Source organism: Anopheles bellator, chromosome 2 (assembly GCF_943735745.2).
Source record: "Anopheles bellator chromosome 2, idAnoBellAS_SP24_06.2, whole genome shotgun sequence".
NCBI lineage: Eukaryota > Metazoa > Arthropoda > Insecta > Diptera > Culicidae > Anopheles > Anopheles bellator.
This window is the reverse complement of record NC_071286.1, coordinates 57,546,896-57,561,040: the sequence shown is the minus strand read 5'-3', so window position 1 is coordinate 57,561,040 and position 14,145 is coordinate 57,546,896. Positions and strand designations below refer to the sequence as shown.

Below are 14,145 nucleotides of genomic sequence, written 5' to 3'. Positions count from 1 at the left end.
ATGAATCTTGTGCCGTCCAATTTGACAGCCAGAAGGTAAACAAAACGAACTAGATTTGGAATCTTTCCCGGCTATTTTCCTCGCTGTTTTCTCGGCGAAGTTTCAAGAATCTGCTTCCGGAACTACAATAAGTGCTAGTACTTTAATGTTTTAGAAATCGGGTGTATTATCTACTTACTAACAAAGTAAAGTATTCTTTATACCTTGTTTCGACAACTCCGTTTTGTTCAAAACACCCTTTCTATTAGAATTTTCGGTTTGACGAGTTTACATAATATTCTGAGCACCGCTACATTGTGAATAATTGGTTTTACTGTGTTGAAATTGTAGGATGTCCCTGATTGCGCGCTCACTTCTAGTCAAACAACGCCAGTTTTCTTTGGCGCTTCTACGATGTTCCGGACTGGTGCCGGAACTGGCCCTGGTTCGCCAATACGCTGTAGGAAACGCACAAAAACAAGGTTCCTCGAAATCATTGTCCGCCGGAGCAGATCGTACAGATGTTTCTACGGATGTTCGGCCATTGGGCGAACGGGTGAAGGAGAATACAAAAACTGCCAGCTATATGGGCGTCATCATGCTAGGTGTCGGTGTGACCGGCTTACTTTTCTATGTTATATTTTGGGAGCTGTTTTCCTCGGACAGCCCGAACAACATATACTCCGAAGCGCTTGAGAGAGTGAAGGAAGAGCCACGGGTGAAAGATGCGCTTGGTTCTCCGATAAAGGGCTTCGGCGAAGAGAGCCGCCGTGGACGTCGGACCCATGTTGCCCACACAAAGTACGTTAAGGACGGCATCGAGTACATTCGCATGCAATTCTATATCCAAGGCATTCGCAATAAGGGAACCGTTCACCTAGAGAAACGGAAAACGGATTCGGGATCGTTCGAATACCGGTACCTTTTCGTACAGTTGGACTACAATCGCCAGAACCCAATCATACTAGAGGATAATAGACAGCAGCAAGATGCTCTGCACTCGGTCTCCAGCGGTGCACCGCAACCGTTCTTGTGAAAAGGATTTCGAGTGAAATACAGGGGAGCATGTGCATTGTTCGTGGCAGCACGCTTTATTTGTATTTTTCTTTCCACGGCAGCACTTCAACGGCACGTAAGTAAAATTTTTCAAAGAGATACATCTTAAGCTTGTCCGCAATCCACAGGCACACGAGAAGCAATGGAAAATATCCAGTCCAAAATTGGTGCATTCGCTGCCAAAGCGACGTTGTGTAGAGAAGGGCCGTCTTTCTGCTATCGGGTCCTCCGATGGACACGAACAGCACGATATTTATCGTTCCTGAGTCATCCAGTTCCCATGTGTGCTGTGTGGCATCGAAGGCGAAATAGGTAGGGTTTGAGGATTCTATCTTTTCCGCAATGATGCTCGGCTGGAATTCGTCGAGCGTCGTATTCTCATTAGGATAGTAGCGATCACTGAAGTGTGATTTTTGATGGCGCATAAAGAATGGACATTGCAGCGATGCCGACTGCTTTACCTCCAACGAGCCTCGGTGTTCGATTTTGCCAGACTGGAACTTTGGCCAAGGAGCCGGTACTTTATCAAGATACACGAACGTGGGCACTGTAAAGCTGCACTGGGACTAAAATACAAAACGCACCTGTAAGCCATGAACTCTACATTACGCCTCAGGAATTACTTACCGATACGGTAGCTTCGAGGAAAAAGTACAGCGTATAGAACTGCAGTCGATTTGTTTCTTCCGGGGGATTGAAATTAATCGCCACCTTGAGATGATCCAACATTTGATCATGATCTTCATCGAACGGTGTAACGTGAATGCCATTACAGGATGGAAGTTCTTCGGTGGCGGAATTGTATGATTCGAAGGAACTGCAGGTTACGATGGATGATTCGCGATCACCGCCTCCTTCGAGCTCCGCCAGGAATAGGTACTTGTACGAAAACTTGACTTTCGGTTGCTCGTACACTAGATGATGCTGATCCCATAGTTTGCCGCGTTGAACGGAAAACAGAACGGAAGCCGGGATCACGAAAGCCGCCAACGAAAGCAAACACACAGCAACGGTGGTCGTTGAGCATAACTGATTACGATACTGAACAAAAACAGATTTATTGTAGAAGCTAAACAGTTTCATGACTAAAGGAAAATTTACGCTGGATAAATTCCGTTTTTTGTTTGCTCCTTCGAAATCTCCATGGAAACCAATTTACTTTGTACTGCCAGCAGCGACATCTGTTGGCAAAACTCGAAGCGTATTTTGTTTCTCCGCATTTGAAATTGAAACATTCGGTAATCGATGAATGCTGGCATAACCACCGAAAACTTTCTACATACATAATCAAAATACACAAATGCTTTCACTACTCGTTCCTTACAGTTTATTACAACACTTGTTACAGTTGGTAGCAACAATGTTTCCTCTTTTCATTCGTTTGAACTTTAAACATGAAATGCGTTTTAGGTTTTCGCCACGAAATGGTGCCCACAGCACCTGCACCTGAACTGTTCCTAAACACCTCAGTCTATGTAAAAAGCTTAATACTTGCTAAGGCCTATTGGGCGCATTCAACGCACATAACAACATCGGTTGCTGGTTAGCAACAACCCAACAATTACAAATGCACACATTACAAATGAAGCAGCTCCAAACGAGAATCCCATGAAGCTGCCACGCTGCCATTTACCCGGACTGTGCCGGCGTGGCGGACTTCTGTAGTTCGAAATATTCCTTCCGGAACTGCTTGTCCATCGCTCCTCCGATTGCGATCCGGATAAATTCGGGGGCCAGCTTCATGACGCCCACTTGCAAGCCGTGCGACCAGTAGCCGGTGGTTTGTTTCGTTTTACCGAGGGTAAAGGTGGCAAACTTGGCGTACATTTCTGCGTTGGGAATGAACAGTCCACCCTCCATGATGGTTGAAGAGAAGTTGTTCATCTGCGGAATAGAAAGACGAATCGAAAGGAAACAATAGGTGAGTAAAACCGGGCAAACATCATGGAGAGTTGAGGATGAGAAGTTGAAATCAAAAGTCTTCACCACTTCTATAACTTCGATTACCAGATGCTGGAGGACTAATGAGGTGAATCGAACATCGAACATCGTAGAGTATAATTGCACAGCTATCATGCAAATAATGGAGACCCCGGTAGAAAAATCCAATTACAATCCGGCCCGAACCACAGCCATCAATCGGCAATCACATCTTAAAGTCAAGGGCAACGGGTCAAACGATGCAAAGATGTACGTGCCAAGAGCCGGCGAATGGCGAGAGGCTGATTGAATTACACAACTTGAAGTAAACTTCTGATGCTGGGGGAAAAAGAACCATCTTTGCTTAACATTCTCTCGTTAGGAACCAACACACCAGTGCTCTACCCTATGACATTTGCTAAGTCCATTCGCTTCAGCAACTCCTTTCGTGCTGGTTCTGCGTTTGAAGATATGTGTATGCGTTTTTCCTCCGTAGTCTTTAGTCTTAGCGACTGCTACAGAACACTAACCCGTAGGCTTAAGCCCCAAACATATCCCCAGCCCGCGGGCACATCAAAAACCTGTTTCACGTTCACTTGGACCCCACTTTGGAATTCAATTCTTCAAGGGCCAAATGGGTAAACTTTGCGCAACCGGCCTGACTATTGGTTTGGTGGAAGACTTTGGAAGACGGTTGTGTCACCACGAACCGTCAGAGACCCTACAAGGGAGGCTGGATTCGGGTTTCGAAAGCGACGATATTCGAATATTTCGTTTCACTTATCTCGCTCCGAACGATACACGACCTCCTTCGGAGGCGTCGAAAGTTGCGATGATTATGCAAGACTCAATTCGTGACTCGCATTTTTTATGTGATGAACAAACACACGAGGGGGTGCTAACGTGACGGATGGCCGCCGATTTTCACAAAAAGGCTGTTCGAGAGTAAAAGAAATTAAATATAGGAACCTGTTTTGTGAGGTCAATGAGAGAAAGGCTATCAAAGTCGTTCGGCTTGTTCAAACCCCTGGAGCCAAAATGTGTCCGTTGTGTTCGTTGATACGCGGATGGATTAGTCACTGATGAGTTGGTCGATTTCATTTCGCAGTTATCAACATTATATAATATATATATAATCCATTCGTATAACAAATTCGCCCTGCCGAACGATGAATCACGTAACTTTGCAAAACCTCAACAACGGTCTCGCGTACCGGATATGTCGTTTTGGAAAACAACACAAACTTGAGCGCTTGTTTGAATTCGAAACGAAACCAGAAGCGCAGATCAAGACTGATGACGAGGTGGTCTCGCAGATGTGCTGTGAGCCAATTAAGGAAGCAATTCACAAGCGAAACGATTTGGATTAAAGATTTCGGTCCCATGGTAAACTCACGGAGTTAGTGGTTCAGTGTGTGCTACCGGTTGGAGCATAAAGATCGCTGGCGCGGGTTTTATGAGAGGGATACCAAACTGAATATTGTATGAGCCAACATTAGTTACAGACGGAACCGTGCTGTGCTCTGCCAAGCATTCGATGCACATAGTCCACCTTGAACCCCGTTTCTCGTCGCCATTTGCTCGCAGATAGTTAAACAGCGATTTGGACTGAGGTTTGATAAATTACTTAGGCGGCCGTATGTATATTTTAAAGAATTAATTACTTTGTCAAACACAGCAAAAAAACTGTGAATGAGTGGTGAATTGCAATGGAAGGCCCTTTCTGATATTTTCCATTTTCTGCCAACCCGAAAGTGCTCGCATAGTGCTATTTTTATGTTTTTCTCAGCGAAGGTTCGGTTCATCGTTGGTTCTCGAGGAGGAATAAATTGCGAAAAACCGACTACAGAGCACCCGGACAATATTGACCGACCTCGAACTACCACGCTATGAGGAACCTGTAAGAGACCGCCAACCAGTGGACCAGGACCAGTTAACTGAAAGCAACTCTGTTCTGGACCTACCTCAAACTGTACGTCTTTAAGGATTGCGGATGAAATGCTTTATGAATGCGAGTGTGAATCAAAACCATTCTAAACCGGTTTTACACCATTCTAAACCGGGTTTTGAAATTGATTAATTAAAGTAATGTTGAACAGCTTTAATTTAGTGAATGTGTTCATTTTTCCAGCAATATTACACAAAAAGTATGGTTGAATCGAGCTATGAACTTGATTGTTTAACTGCTTTTAAATGGCTGAACCTCCGACATAGCGGTGGCCCTGACTGGGCCGGTGTGTTGGCTTTAAGGCGTTGGAAAACGAAGAAGATGAAGCAAATGATAATTTAGGAGAAAAAGGCTGGCAAGGTTGTTGCATCCGCCTTCATCCATCAACACCTCCGCAACCGGGCACGAACCAAGCGTGAGAGATTCAAATCGTAGATGAATCAGCTGCTCGTTCTCAGCGTAATATTTGCGCCACCGAACATTAAAATTCGGTCGAGGACGGCGGATCTTGGCCACCGGGCGTAGCATGGCCCGAGAGCATAACGGTGATATGTGCCGGTTGTTTACGATTAATTCATAAAATTCGATTGAACCGTTCAAAGGCCAAAAGCTTTTCTCCGATTTGTTTTTACTGTTTCTGATTTTCACGCACTGAATGACGGTTTTCTTTTCGAAAATCACACGTGCCACTAGGAGAAAGCAACACATTAGTATGGACTTTTAAAGTATCTTTCACTTCACTACGGATGGGTGACCGCGAAACATTTCCTATCAAAAATGTTACTGCCAGACAGGTGGATTGGCCGAAAGAGGCACATTTCAAAACAAATAATTAAGATTACCACTTCTCTACTTTGTTTACCAAGCTCCCGAGTCCTATCGACATCAGACGCTGAATCTAGTTTTACAGTCAACACGAACCAACCTTACGATCGGTTAATTATAAGGTATTTTCGAACCTCGATTGCACAACGCCTTTGCTTTCGCTTTCCGTTTAACGCCTGCCTAACACCCGTTAGGCGCCGTTACGTTAGGAGAATTGGGCCAGAGCCGATCGGCCAATCGGCCGATCGGCCACGACTATCAGCCACGACGGTGTCCGCAAGTCACCATCGACCAACTCTCGACGGAGTCACGTAAAGTTCACGACTTTGCAAAGTAGTTTCACTTGACACTTTCAAGCAGCGGCCTGACAGAGCTCACGGCAAAGAGCTGAACCGATCGATCGCTATCTCGTCCATCGGCTGGGCAGATCACGCCGAGGGACTGGGCGGGGGTTTCCGTTAGGGTAGGCTCGTCCCGGGGTGGGTCACCGGAACGTGCGCTGGCTTGAGTTGCTTACCTTGGTGGATACAAACATCGGGCTCACCAGCTGGCAGGTAATTCCGAAAGGTTCCAACTCATGCTGCAGCGCCAGGGTGAAGTTGCGGATGTAGGCCTGAGTCGATCGAGAGAAGCCACAGAAATTGGACGTTAATCGAAAGCGAAACATTCTGCGTTCGTGTGGAGTGGCATGTTGGTGACATTTCAATGCCGACAGACGACGTGGGGTCTTCGAACCGCCGGGGCGCCCTTTAGTACCTTAGTAGCTGCGTAGACGGCCATGTACGGCAGCGGTTGCAGCTCGGTGCCGGAGGAAATGTTTACAATTGCACCCTGGCCACGCTTCTTCATGCTGGGCAGCAGGATCCGGGTGAGCATTGTAACCGCGCCGACGTTGATGTTGATCAGCTGCCACAGCTTATCCTCCGGAACGTTATCGAGATCATCCGGGTAGTCAATGTTGGCACCGACATTGTTCACTGGAAAGCGAAAAAAACGGCATTAATGTAAATCAGCTAACGATCTATTTCAAACGGGTCGACGTAATTCTATCAGTTACGAGAGAACAACCTGATTAAGACTAGATACATCACCGTTTTCAATAGGGTGAGGGTGAGCCGTATATGATACACTTTTTTATTTGGTTATTTAAAACAAACGGCCTAATTTTTATTGATGCTTGAACTTTTATTTGAAAGGTGCATTTAAGACATTTTTTTTATGAAAAACAATTAGATCGACCTATTTTTGAGTACATTTTCGATTGTCTCTGGCCCTATCTCGGCAATGGCAATTTGAATTCGGGTCTAGAGGTGGTAACTTTTAACAAAATCACCAAATGTGCTTCAATGGAATGAGATTTTCCGCTTGAGTTGAAGACCTACCACTTTGGAAATGAGTTTTTCATATTTTCCTATTGTTTGCAATCAAAATTGTTTTTTATATATAAATGTCTTGAATGAACCTTTTAAATAAAGGTCAAGCATAAAAAAATATCAAAAAAAGCGTATCATATATGGCTCACCCTTGTACCAGACCAGGATTTGAGGTAACTGCGTCCTACGCGAGTATCCACAGGAGACGGTTCTAGATATCCGGCGCAACCGGTTGGCCATCAGACGAGCCGAGTGGGGTGACGGAACACTCACCTAGAATGCCAACGGGCACCGATTCGAGTTCTTTCCGCAGCTGGTCGTAGATGTGGCGTCCGCTGCTAAAATCGATCGCAATCCACTTGGTCTTCACCGAGTACTTGGACTCGATTTCGTGCGCCACGGCAGCTAGCTTCTCGGCGGAGCGTGAGACCAGCACCACGTTGAGGCCACGGCTGGCCAGTTGGAAAGCGTAGTGCTTGCCGATTCCATCCGTTGAACCGGTAATGACTGCGTGCCGGGGATGCGTTGTGTTGTTAGTTGTCGGCGGCACCCGGGCGAGAAAGTGTGCGCATTGATCGCAGCAAAAAAAAAACGAGAACAAGCAGCATTAGGTGAGGGTCAAGATCGTCGCCATATCGGAACGACGGGTAACTTCCGGCTCTCGGCCGGCGGGGAAGGCTTACCGGCCCATTTGCCAAAGCGCTCGGCGAGCGATTTGTGTTCGTTCGGCGCAAAGTACGGCGCGAGCAGCGCGATCCCGATTTGGGCGAGCGATTTTAGATTATCGTACAAGAACCAGGCGAGAGCCCACGCTCCGATAAGGGCGAGGCCCCAGAGGGCCAGGTTCCAGGGTATCAGCATGATGCAAGGATGGCGTCAGTCGCTGCAGGCAACTTTGTCGAACACACTTGATAACGAGCCCGGAATGGCAACACTAAACACACTCGCGTTCGGTCCGCACACTCTCCGGCGACACTTTCAAACCTTTGCCCTAGGGCGAGACACACATGGCCACAGCACTTACGGCAGTTAAACGAGTGCACGTAAAGCTAGGTCACGCCGGTTTCGAAGGGGCCCACTTCGAACCTTCACGAATTCACGTGCGGTAAGTCGTGACCGTCAGACCCGCGTACCAGCACTCTGCGACTCTGACCCCAGATCACGGACCGCATCGGCTGATTCACGCACGAAGCACGGATAGGGTGAAAACCAAACCAAATCGACGGACAAGGACGAACGCGGGGACGCGCACCCGATCATAGAACGCAACAACAACCTCTCCGGTCGATCGTAGAGGTTCCGCCCGAAAGTAGGCCCCGTAACAACTTGCCACGATCGGCTGCTGCTGCCGTGTTGCTTCCGTTCCGTCCGAAGTTCAGCATAAAACTGAGCCGATCGCGACCGCGCAGCTCGTCGGCCGATCCGGTGCTGTTTCTTTGCTGCCCTCCGACGAGTGGAGGTATGCGTGGAGTTGTTGGCGGCGTGGATCCGCGCGATGTGTTCGCGCAGAGCTGCAACTCCGTGTGCCGAAAATATGATGGCTCGCGCGACGGACGCCAAATTCAGACCGGTTGTACCGAAAGGCCCGAAAAAGATAGCCTCCGATAGCCGGGGCTCGAAAGCTGAAGTTTGAATCTTTTTTTTGCCGGGGCGACGACTCGACTCTTAACTCTGGCGGCTCGTGCTAATTGTGTACAAAGCGACATTGGATGCGATCACTTTGTTGGGGCCTGAAAGCTGTGCGTTGCGATGATGGATGGTCGCTTTCGAGGATTTGGACTGTCAGGGGGGGCATACTGGGGTCCATTGGTATTAATTCGGCGTCTACGAAATGGTCCAACAACATTGACCAAAACAACATTTTTGCCCGTCATGGCTGCGTTGATAAGGTTCGCGGCGGCACTCGGGGGGTTCGAGTCGTAACTTACGACCCTGGGCGGCCAGTAAAAGTGTTGCAGCCTTAAGTGGTGTGGAAGTACTTAAACCGTGGATGACTTTTTTTTTCACAACACTATTTATCGATAAGATTAGATACAATTTGGGATTTTTTATATTTACAAAATTGAATTGAGTTTAGCTAAACATAAATAAATCTTTAACATCAAAAATGACTGAAGGGAATCGATGAAACCGAAATTCGTCTAATTAGGTGTAAGAGTATCGGCACCTTAACACCATGAAACGATTCAGCGTCCTATCAAAGAAAAACTGTAAAATATATCGAAATTCGTCAATTTCCATAGTTAACAGCTTGTAACTAACAAATGAATGGAACTAACAAAAAATAGTGAAAGTTTTTTCAAGTGTGAAGCTTTGAAATGAGCATAAACTTAAAACTGTATGATCCTTACATTAGTTATCCAATCCTTATCCTTATTATTTATCCTTATCCTTAACTATCGATTCTTCACGAGATATCGATCACTACAGCCATCTACTAAGAATATAATGGATTTCTGTTTATATTTTTATATACGCCAAATTTATATACGGGGGCTGTTGAAAAAGTTCTCAGACATTTCCATTTCCCTCGGCTACGTATGTTCGATTTTCGATTTTTTTTGCGTTAGCGTAGCGTGCCCAAATTACCGTATTCTCTAGATCTGGCCCCCTGTAACTTTTTCTTATTCCGGGATCGAAAGGAGGCCACGAAAGGATGACGTTACGATACGATTTGGGAGATAAAAACGGCATCGCCGATGAGCCAAATCTTGTCCAAGCAGAACAACTGTCAAAAATTGACTCAATACTCAAAACGGATGAACTGTTCACCTTAAATCACCGACATGTGTAGCAACCTAACGCTACAAAAATCGAAAATCGAACATACGTAGCCCACGGAAATTGAAAAGTCTTAAAACTTTTCGAACAGCCCTCGTACATGGGATGCAGCATTAAGTTTTTGAATTGGTCCTCGTCAATAGATGCAATAATTCTATCCACTCAACAGTTCGAGAGCTAATCATCTGAAGTTCTTTTAAAATTAACTAGTTGTAAGATGTTGTGTGTTACTAGTTGTAAGCAGGATAAAATGATTCAATGTCACGTGGCATAACATATAAGTTAAATAGATTTAATTCGAAACATTTTCATTTCAATCATTTTGATTCCTTCGACTTCTCAATAGATCCAATGTCAAAGTGGAATATCTTTGTACTCTTATGCAAACAAGCATTTATGTGTAATCAAGTTCCAAGTAAAAAAAAGTTGTTGTATTGAGAACTGTTTATTTAAAATCGAAGTTATAAACTCATTCGACATCGTTTTATGTTTACCAATGACCTCCATGCACTGATTTATTAGTGCTACCGTTGATTGGTCCTTTGGGCTTCCCATAGTAATTGATACGGTACAATTTACACTTGATCGTCACTTTCAGCACGGTTGCGTCACAGGTGTTGGTCGGCTTCTGTCGTATATGCCGCCGTTCATTACGCTATTCCGGATTGTTGATTTAGGCTTCCCCACCGTTATCCGTTTCTGACCTTGGCGATTTAATTGCTTGCCGGCATCGGGCGGCTCGGCCCAGTGAAGAGACAAAAACTCGCCCCAAGAAGGGTTAGCGTAACATTCGAAAGATGATGATGTTCTCACTCTCCATGGAGCCGCGGTATGATGAACGGTGTCAACAGGTGGTTGCGCCATCGTTTGCGGGGCAAATACGACGAGCCATGCAACGTCCAGGAGTGGGCCTTCGGCATTGAGCAACCACCGATAACATAATCGCTTGAGTTGCACTTCTCGGCGCCGGAGCCGGCCAAAGGCAAAAGCCAATCTGTATCACGAATCGGTTTTCGAACGCTTAGGAAACCCGCCGGGCCATGGACGGATGCGGATGGGCGTTTTAAATTGAACGCCATGGTTCGGATGTTCGATGGCGGAAATTATTAATTTAACACCAAATAGGTTTTCGGCACGTGCTAGGCCGATCGAATGTTTTGCAAAAAACCGCGACACTTCGGGCAAAATGGCCACTGATCATGCAAGAGCCGTTGCGTCTGTAAAACAGCCTCTAAATTGTATAATGTTGGTCGTGCTTTGTAGCAAATCGGTGGGTTGGTATTGTTGTGGAATGCACGCGTGCAACAGTCGCCAGTCAGGAAAAAACCTTCTGGTATCAGACAATCCTAGGCATCTCCCTCAGACACTCAGCCAAGCAGCCGCAGCCAAGAAAGGCCATGGGAAGGTCGGACGAATTATCCAAATTTAATCAGCAGATTGCGTGCTGTTTTCATTTTTCGCGGACGCGAACTATAATTTAACTAGCGGTGCACTCTGTGACGGAGTCAGTTTTCGTGCGTTAGCGCCAAGTAGAAAATTCCCGCCGAGAACCTAAGGCAGTGGCCCGCTTTCCGCTGGGTTTGTCGCGATGGTGGCCGGTTTAGCATTCTCCGTGCCGCAGATGGCTGCCAATTAATTAATTATTTATCTCCCACGCCACGATGGGTCGGTCGGCGAACAGAATTGGCATTCTAACGGCGTGAAAATAACTAGGAATTATGACTAATGAAGAGGAATCGTGAATATTTAATTCCACTGCGCGAGTGCTATATTTCCTATATTTTACAACCATGTCACTATGCAACTCAACTTGTTACCAGTTCGTCTATTTCAAACTTAAATTGTAGAATTAGTTAAAGTTTTTCCATGCCAAAATGTAAGGGTAAGGGTAATCTGCAGTTTTCTATACGAATCCCCCGCAAGCGTCTTATTATGAAACGATCAGGCTAATGATGGCAGAACCTCGAGCACCGTTTTAGCCATCGTTCCATCCTTCGTCCGGTCCATCGATTATTCAAGCTAAATCATAAATCTCGAACGGCGAACCAACATCGGCTGATCCGAAGCATTGAGTAACGCGGTACGCTCAAGCTCAAGAGAATAGAGCATGATGGCCGAGTTTCGAGCCGGGGCAAGGAGAAAAATCAATTAAGCCGCCCTGAGCCGAAGATTGCGTTGCTCGTTCCAATGGCCACAATCACGCATCGGTTGGTCGGCTTGGTTGGTGTTTGTGAAGATGAAATACCACCGCCGGTGATGCAATTTGCATAGAGACGGCTAAAAACAAAACGCGTCTCGACCTAAGTACGAGAAAACTCGTCCGAAAGGATGCTGCCTTTGGGGCAAGAGCTCCACTCACTTTTCACCGAGGGCCACAGAAGAATGTCAGAAGTGCCTGAGACAGACCGGGGTAGTTGAACCGAAGTGTTGCTGTGCCGTAGACCCCGACCAGGACTTGGGTGTATAATTTCTTTAATTGCCGGTGGTGGTCACCGCTCATTACCTCCAGCTCAGCCGGGAAAGGGAGGATCGCTGAAGGTTCGATCCGACCCACTCGTGACACGAAAAGCGTGAACATGTTTCGCTCCGACAAACATCAAATGATGTGACCAGCGACACGATCGGCACGTCGGCGTGAAGATCTTCGGGTCGAGATTTGAAGATCGATTTCCTGCGGGCTCCGTTTGGATCGCTCCATTCTATGAGCTGTCACGCTTAGCTGAAGTACCTTGTAGAGGTTAATGTTGGGGCGTTTTCTACGAAGAACGGGCACTATACTGGGTTGTTTAATAAGTTTTGCGAGAGGGCGCTGCAACTTGTCTAAGACAATTTTGTTATGTTGGTACATCTCTTCATTTGAACGTATGTGAAGTTTCATTTCTATCGGTCAATTCAATCAACGTGTCATAGTATTTTTTTACATCGGAAAAAGTCAAGTAATGTGAGCTGATTGAAGTTTTATTTTTGGAAGGCTTAAAAGCAAAAGAAATTTATGAACATATAAGTATATAAGGACTAAGGTTCCTGAATTTTGGTTGAAGACGATCCACCTCAAGGACGTCCAAAAACGGCAACAAAAATCCTTCTTCATTAGGACAATGCACCGTGTCGCAAGAACATTTTGACAACGGCAAAAATCCATGAATTAAAGTTCGAATTGTTAGAATATCTACCGTATTAACCAGATTTGACCCCAAGCGACTTCCACCTGTTTATAGATCCAAACAAATTTATGCGTGGAAAGCGTGGAACACCTCTTCTGTTGGCCAACTCTGGTCGTTTGTGGTCGATCGCTAGCTTCAAACGGTTCAATTGTTGACAGTAGAGATCTGAATTTAGTGTTTGTCCATACGGAAGCAACTCGTAATGAACGATTCCTTTCCAGTCACACCAAATACACAGTTGAACCTTCCATGCCGTTAGTCTTAGTTAAGCTGCTTCACCACGCTTAGAGCACGATCGATTTCGCACAATATGTGACCCATTTCTCATCCTCAGTCACCATTCATTTAAGAAGAATGGCTTGAAGTTGTTTGATGGTTAACCTTCAGCGCCTGGACGATGCTACGAATACTAACATGCCGATAAACTTTGATTATTTCTATGATTTTATCAACATTTTCGACGACGGGTCAGCATGTACGAGGTGCCTCTTCAAAAAAAAAGTAACTGAAACGGGTCAACGAAACTAAAATTACACATTACCAGCCTGCGCAAGGCGAAAGCATATCGTCACCATAATCACCATGCAAAATTTTAGCGGCTTAGCTTTAATTTTCGCCGTTTTCAAAGAAAAACTGTAAAATGTACCTAATTTTCTCTTAGTTGACCTCCATTGTTAACACCCTGTAGCTCACAAACGAATGGAAGAAACTAAAAACAGCGAAGTGTAAAGCATCAGCTTTAAAAGGAAGCTTTTAGAACTAACTGCTAAACTAAAAGTTTCCTTTCGAATTGGCTCTGTTTTGAGTAAACAACACATGATCCATCGTGCTAATGAATGAATACTAATCTAGGATTAGTATTGAAATGAAACCATCGTCCAAATGAGTAATAAATTAAGACCAATAGATATTTGCAAAAAAACAAACGACTTGCGGTGGTCTGTGAGCATACATAATCTGTAAACAAAGCCGCTAAGGTTCACCGGTTATAACATATGCGCTCGACCGTACAAATGAAAGGCTGATCGCGTTCCGCATAACGCCGGGTACGGAAAAACCTCCTCGAGCACCCGGTCCAGCAGACCAATAGATGCTTCAG

General features: G+C 45.6%; 3 protein-coding genes across 3 annotated transcripts; 1 reads left to right on the top strand and 2 right to left on the bottom strand.

Moving 5' to 3' along the window:
- Positions 1-51: 51 nt before the first annotated feature.
- LOC131212184 (mitochondrial import inner membrane translocase subunit Tim21) lies at positions 52-1,688 on the top strand. Its single transcript, XM_058205948.1, has 2 exons — positions 52-185; positions 331-1,688. Exon 2 carries the CDS (start codon positions 332-334, stop codon positions 1,013-1,015), a length of 684 nt encoding a protein of 227 aa, XP_058061931.1. The 5' UTR covers positions 52-185; position 331; the 3' UTR covers positions 1,016-1,688.
- Positions 1,071-2,118, bottom strand: LOC131207772 (transmembrane protein 231). Its single transcript, XM_058200400.1, has 2 exons — positions 1,663-2,118; positions 1,071-1,601 (listed from the first exon to the last, which is right to left on the bottom strand). Exons 1-2 carry the CDS (start codon positions 2,116-2,118, stop codon positions 1,071-1,073), a joined length of 987 nt encoding a protein of 328 aa, XP_058056383.1.
- Positions 2,119-2,249: 131 nt separating this feature from the next.
- Positions 2,250-8,471, bottom strand: LOC131212182 (inactive hydroxysteroid dehydrogenase-like protein 1). Its single transcript, XM_058205947.1, has 5 exons — positions 7,785-8,471; positions 7,375-7,608; positions 6,485-6,705; positions 6,246-6,341; positions 2,250-2,919 (listed from the first exon to the last, which is right to left on the bottom strand). The coding sequence occupies exons 1-5, from the start codon at positions 7,960-7,962 to the stop codon at positions 2,665-2,667; spliced, it is 984 nt and encodes a 327-aa protein (XP_058061930.1). The 5' UTR covers positions 7,963-8,471; the 3' UTR covers positions 2,250-2,664.
- Positions 8,472-14,145: the final 5,674 nt, after the last annotated feature.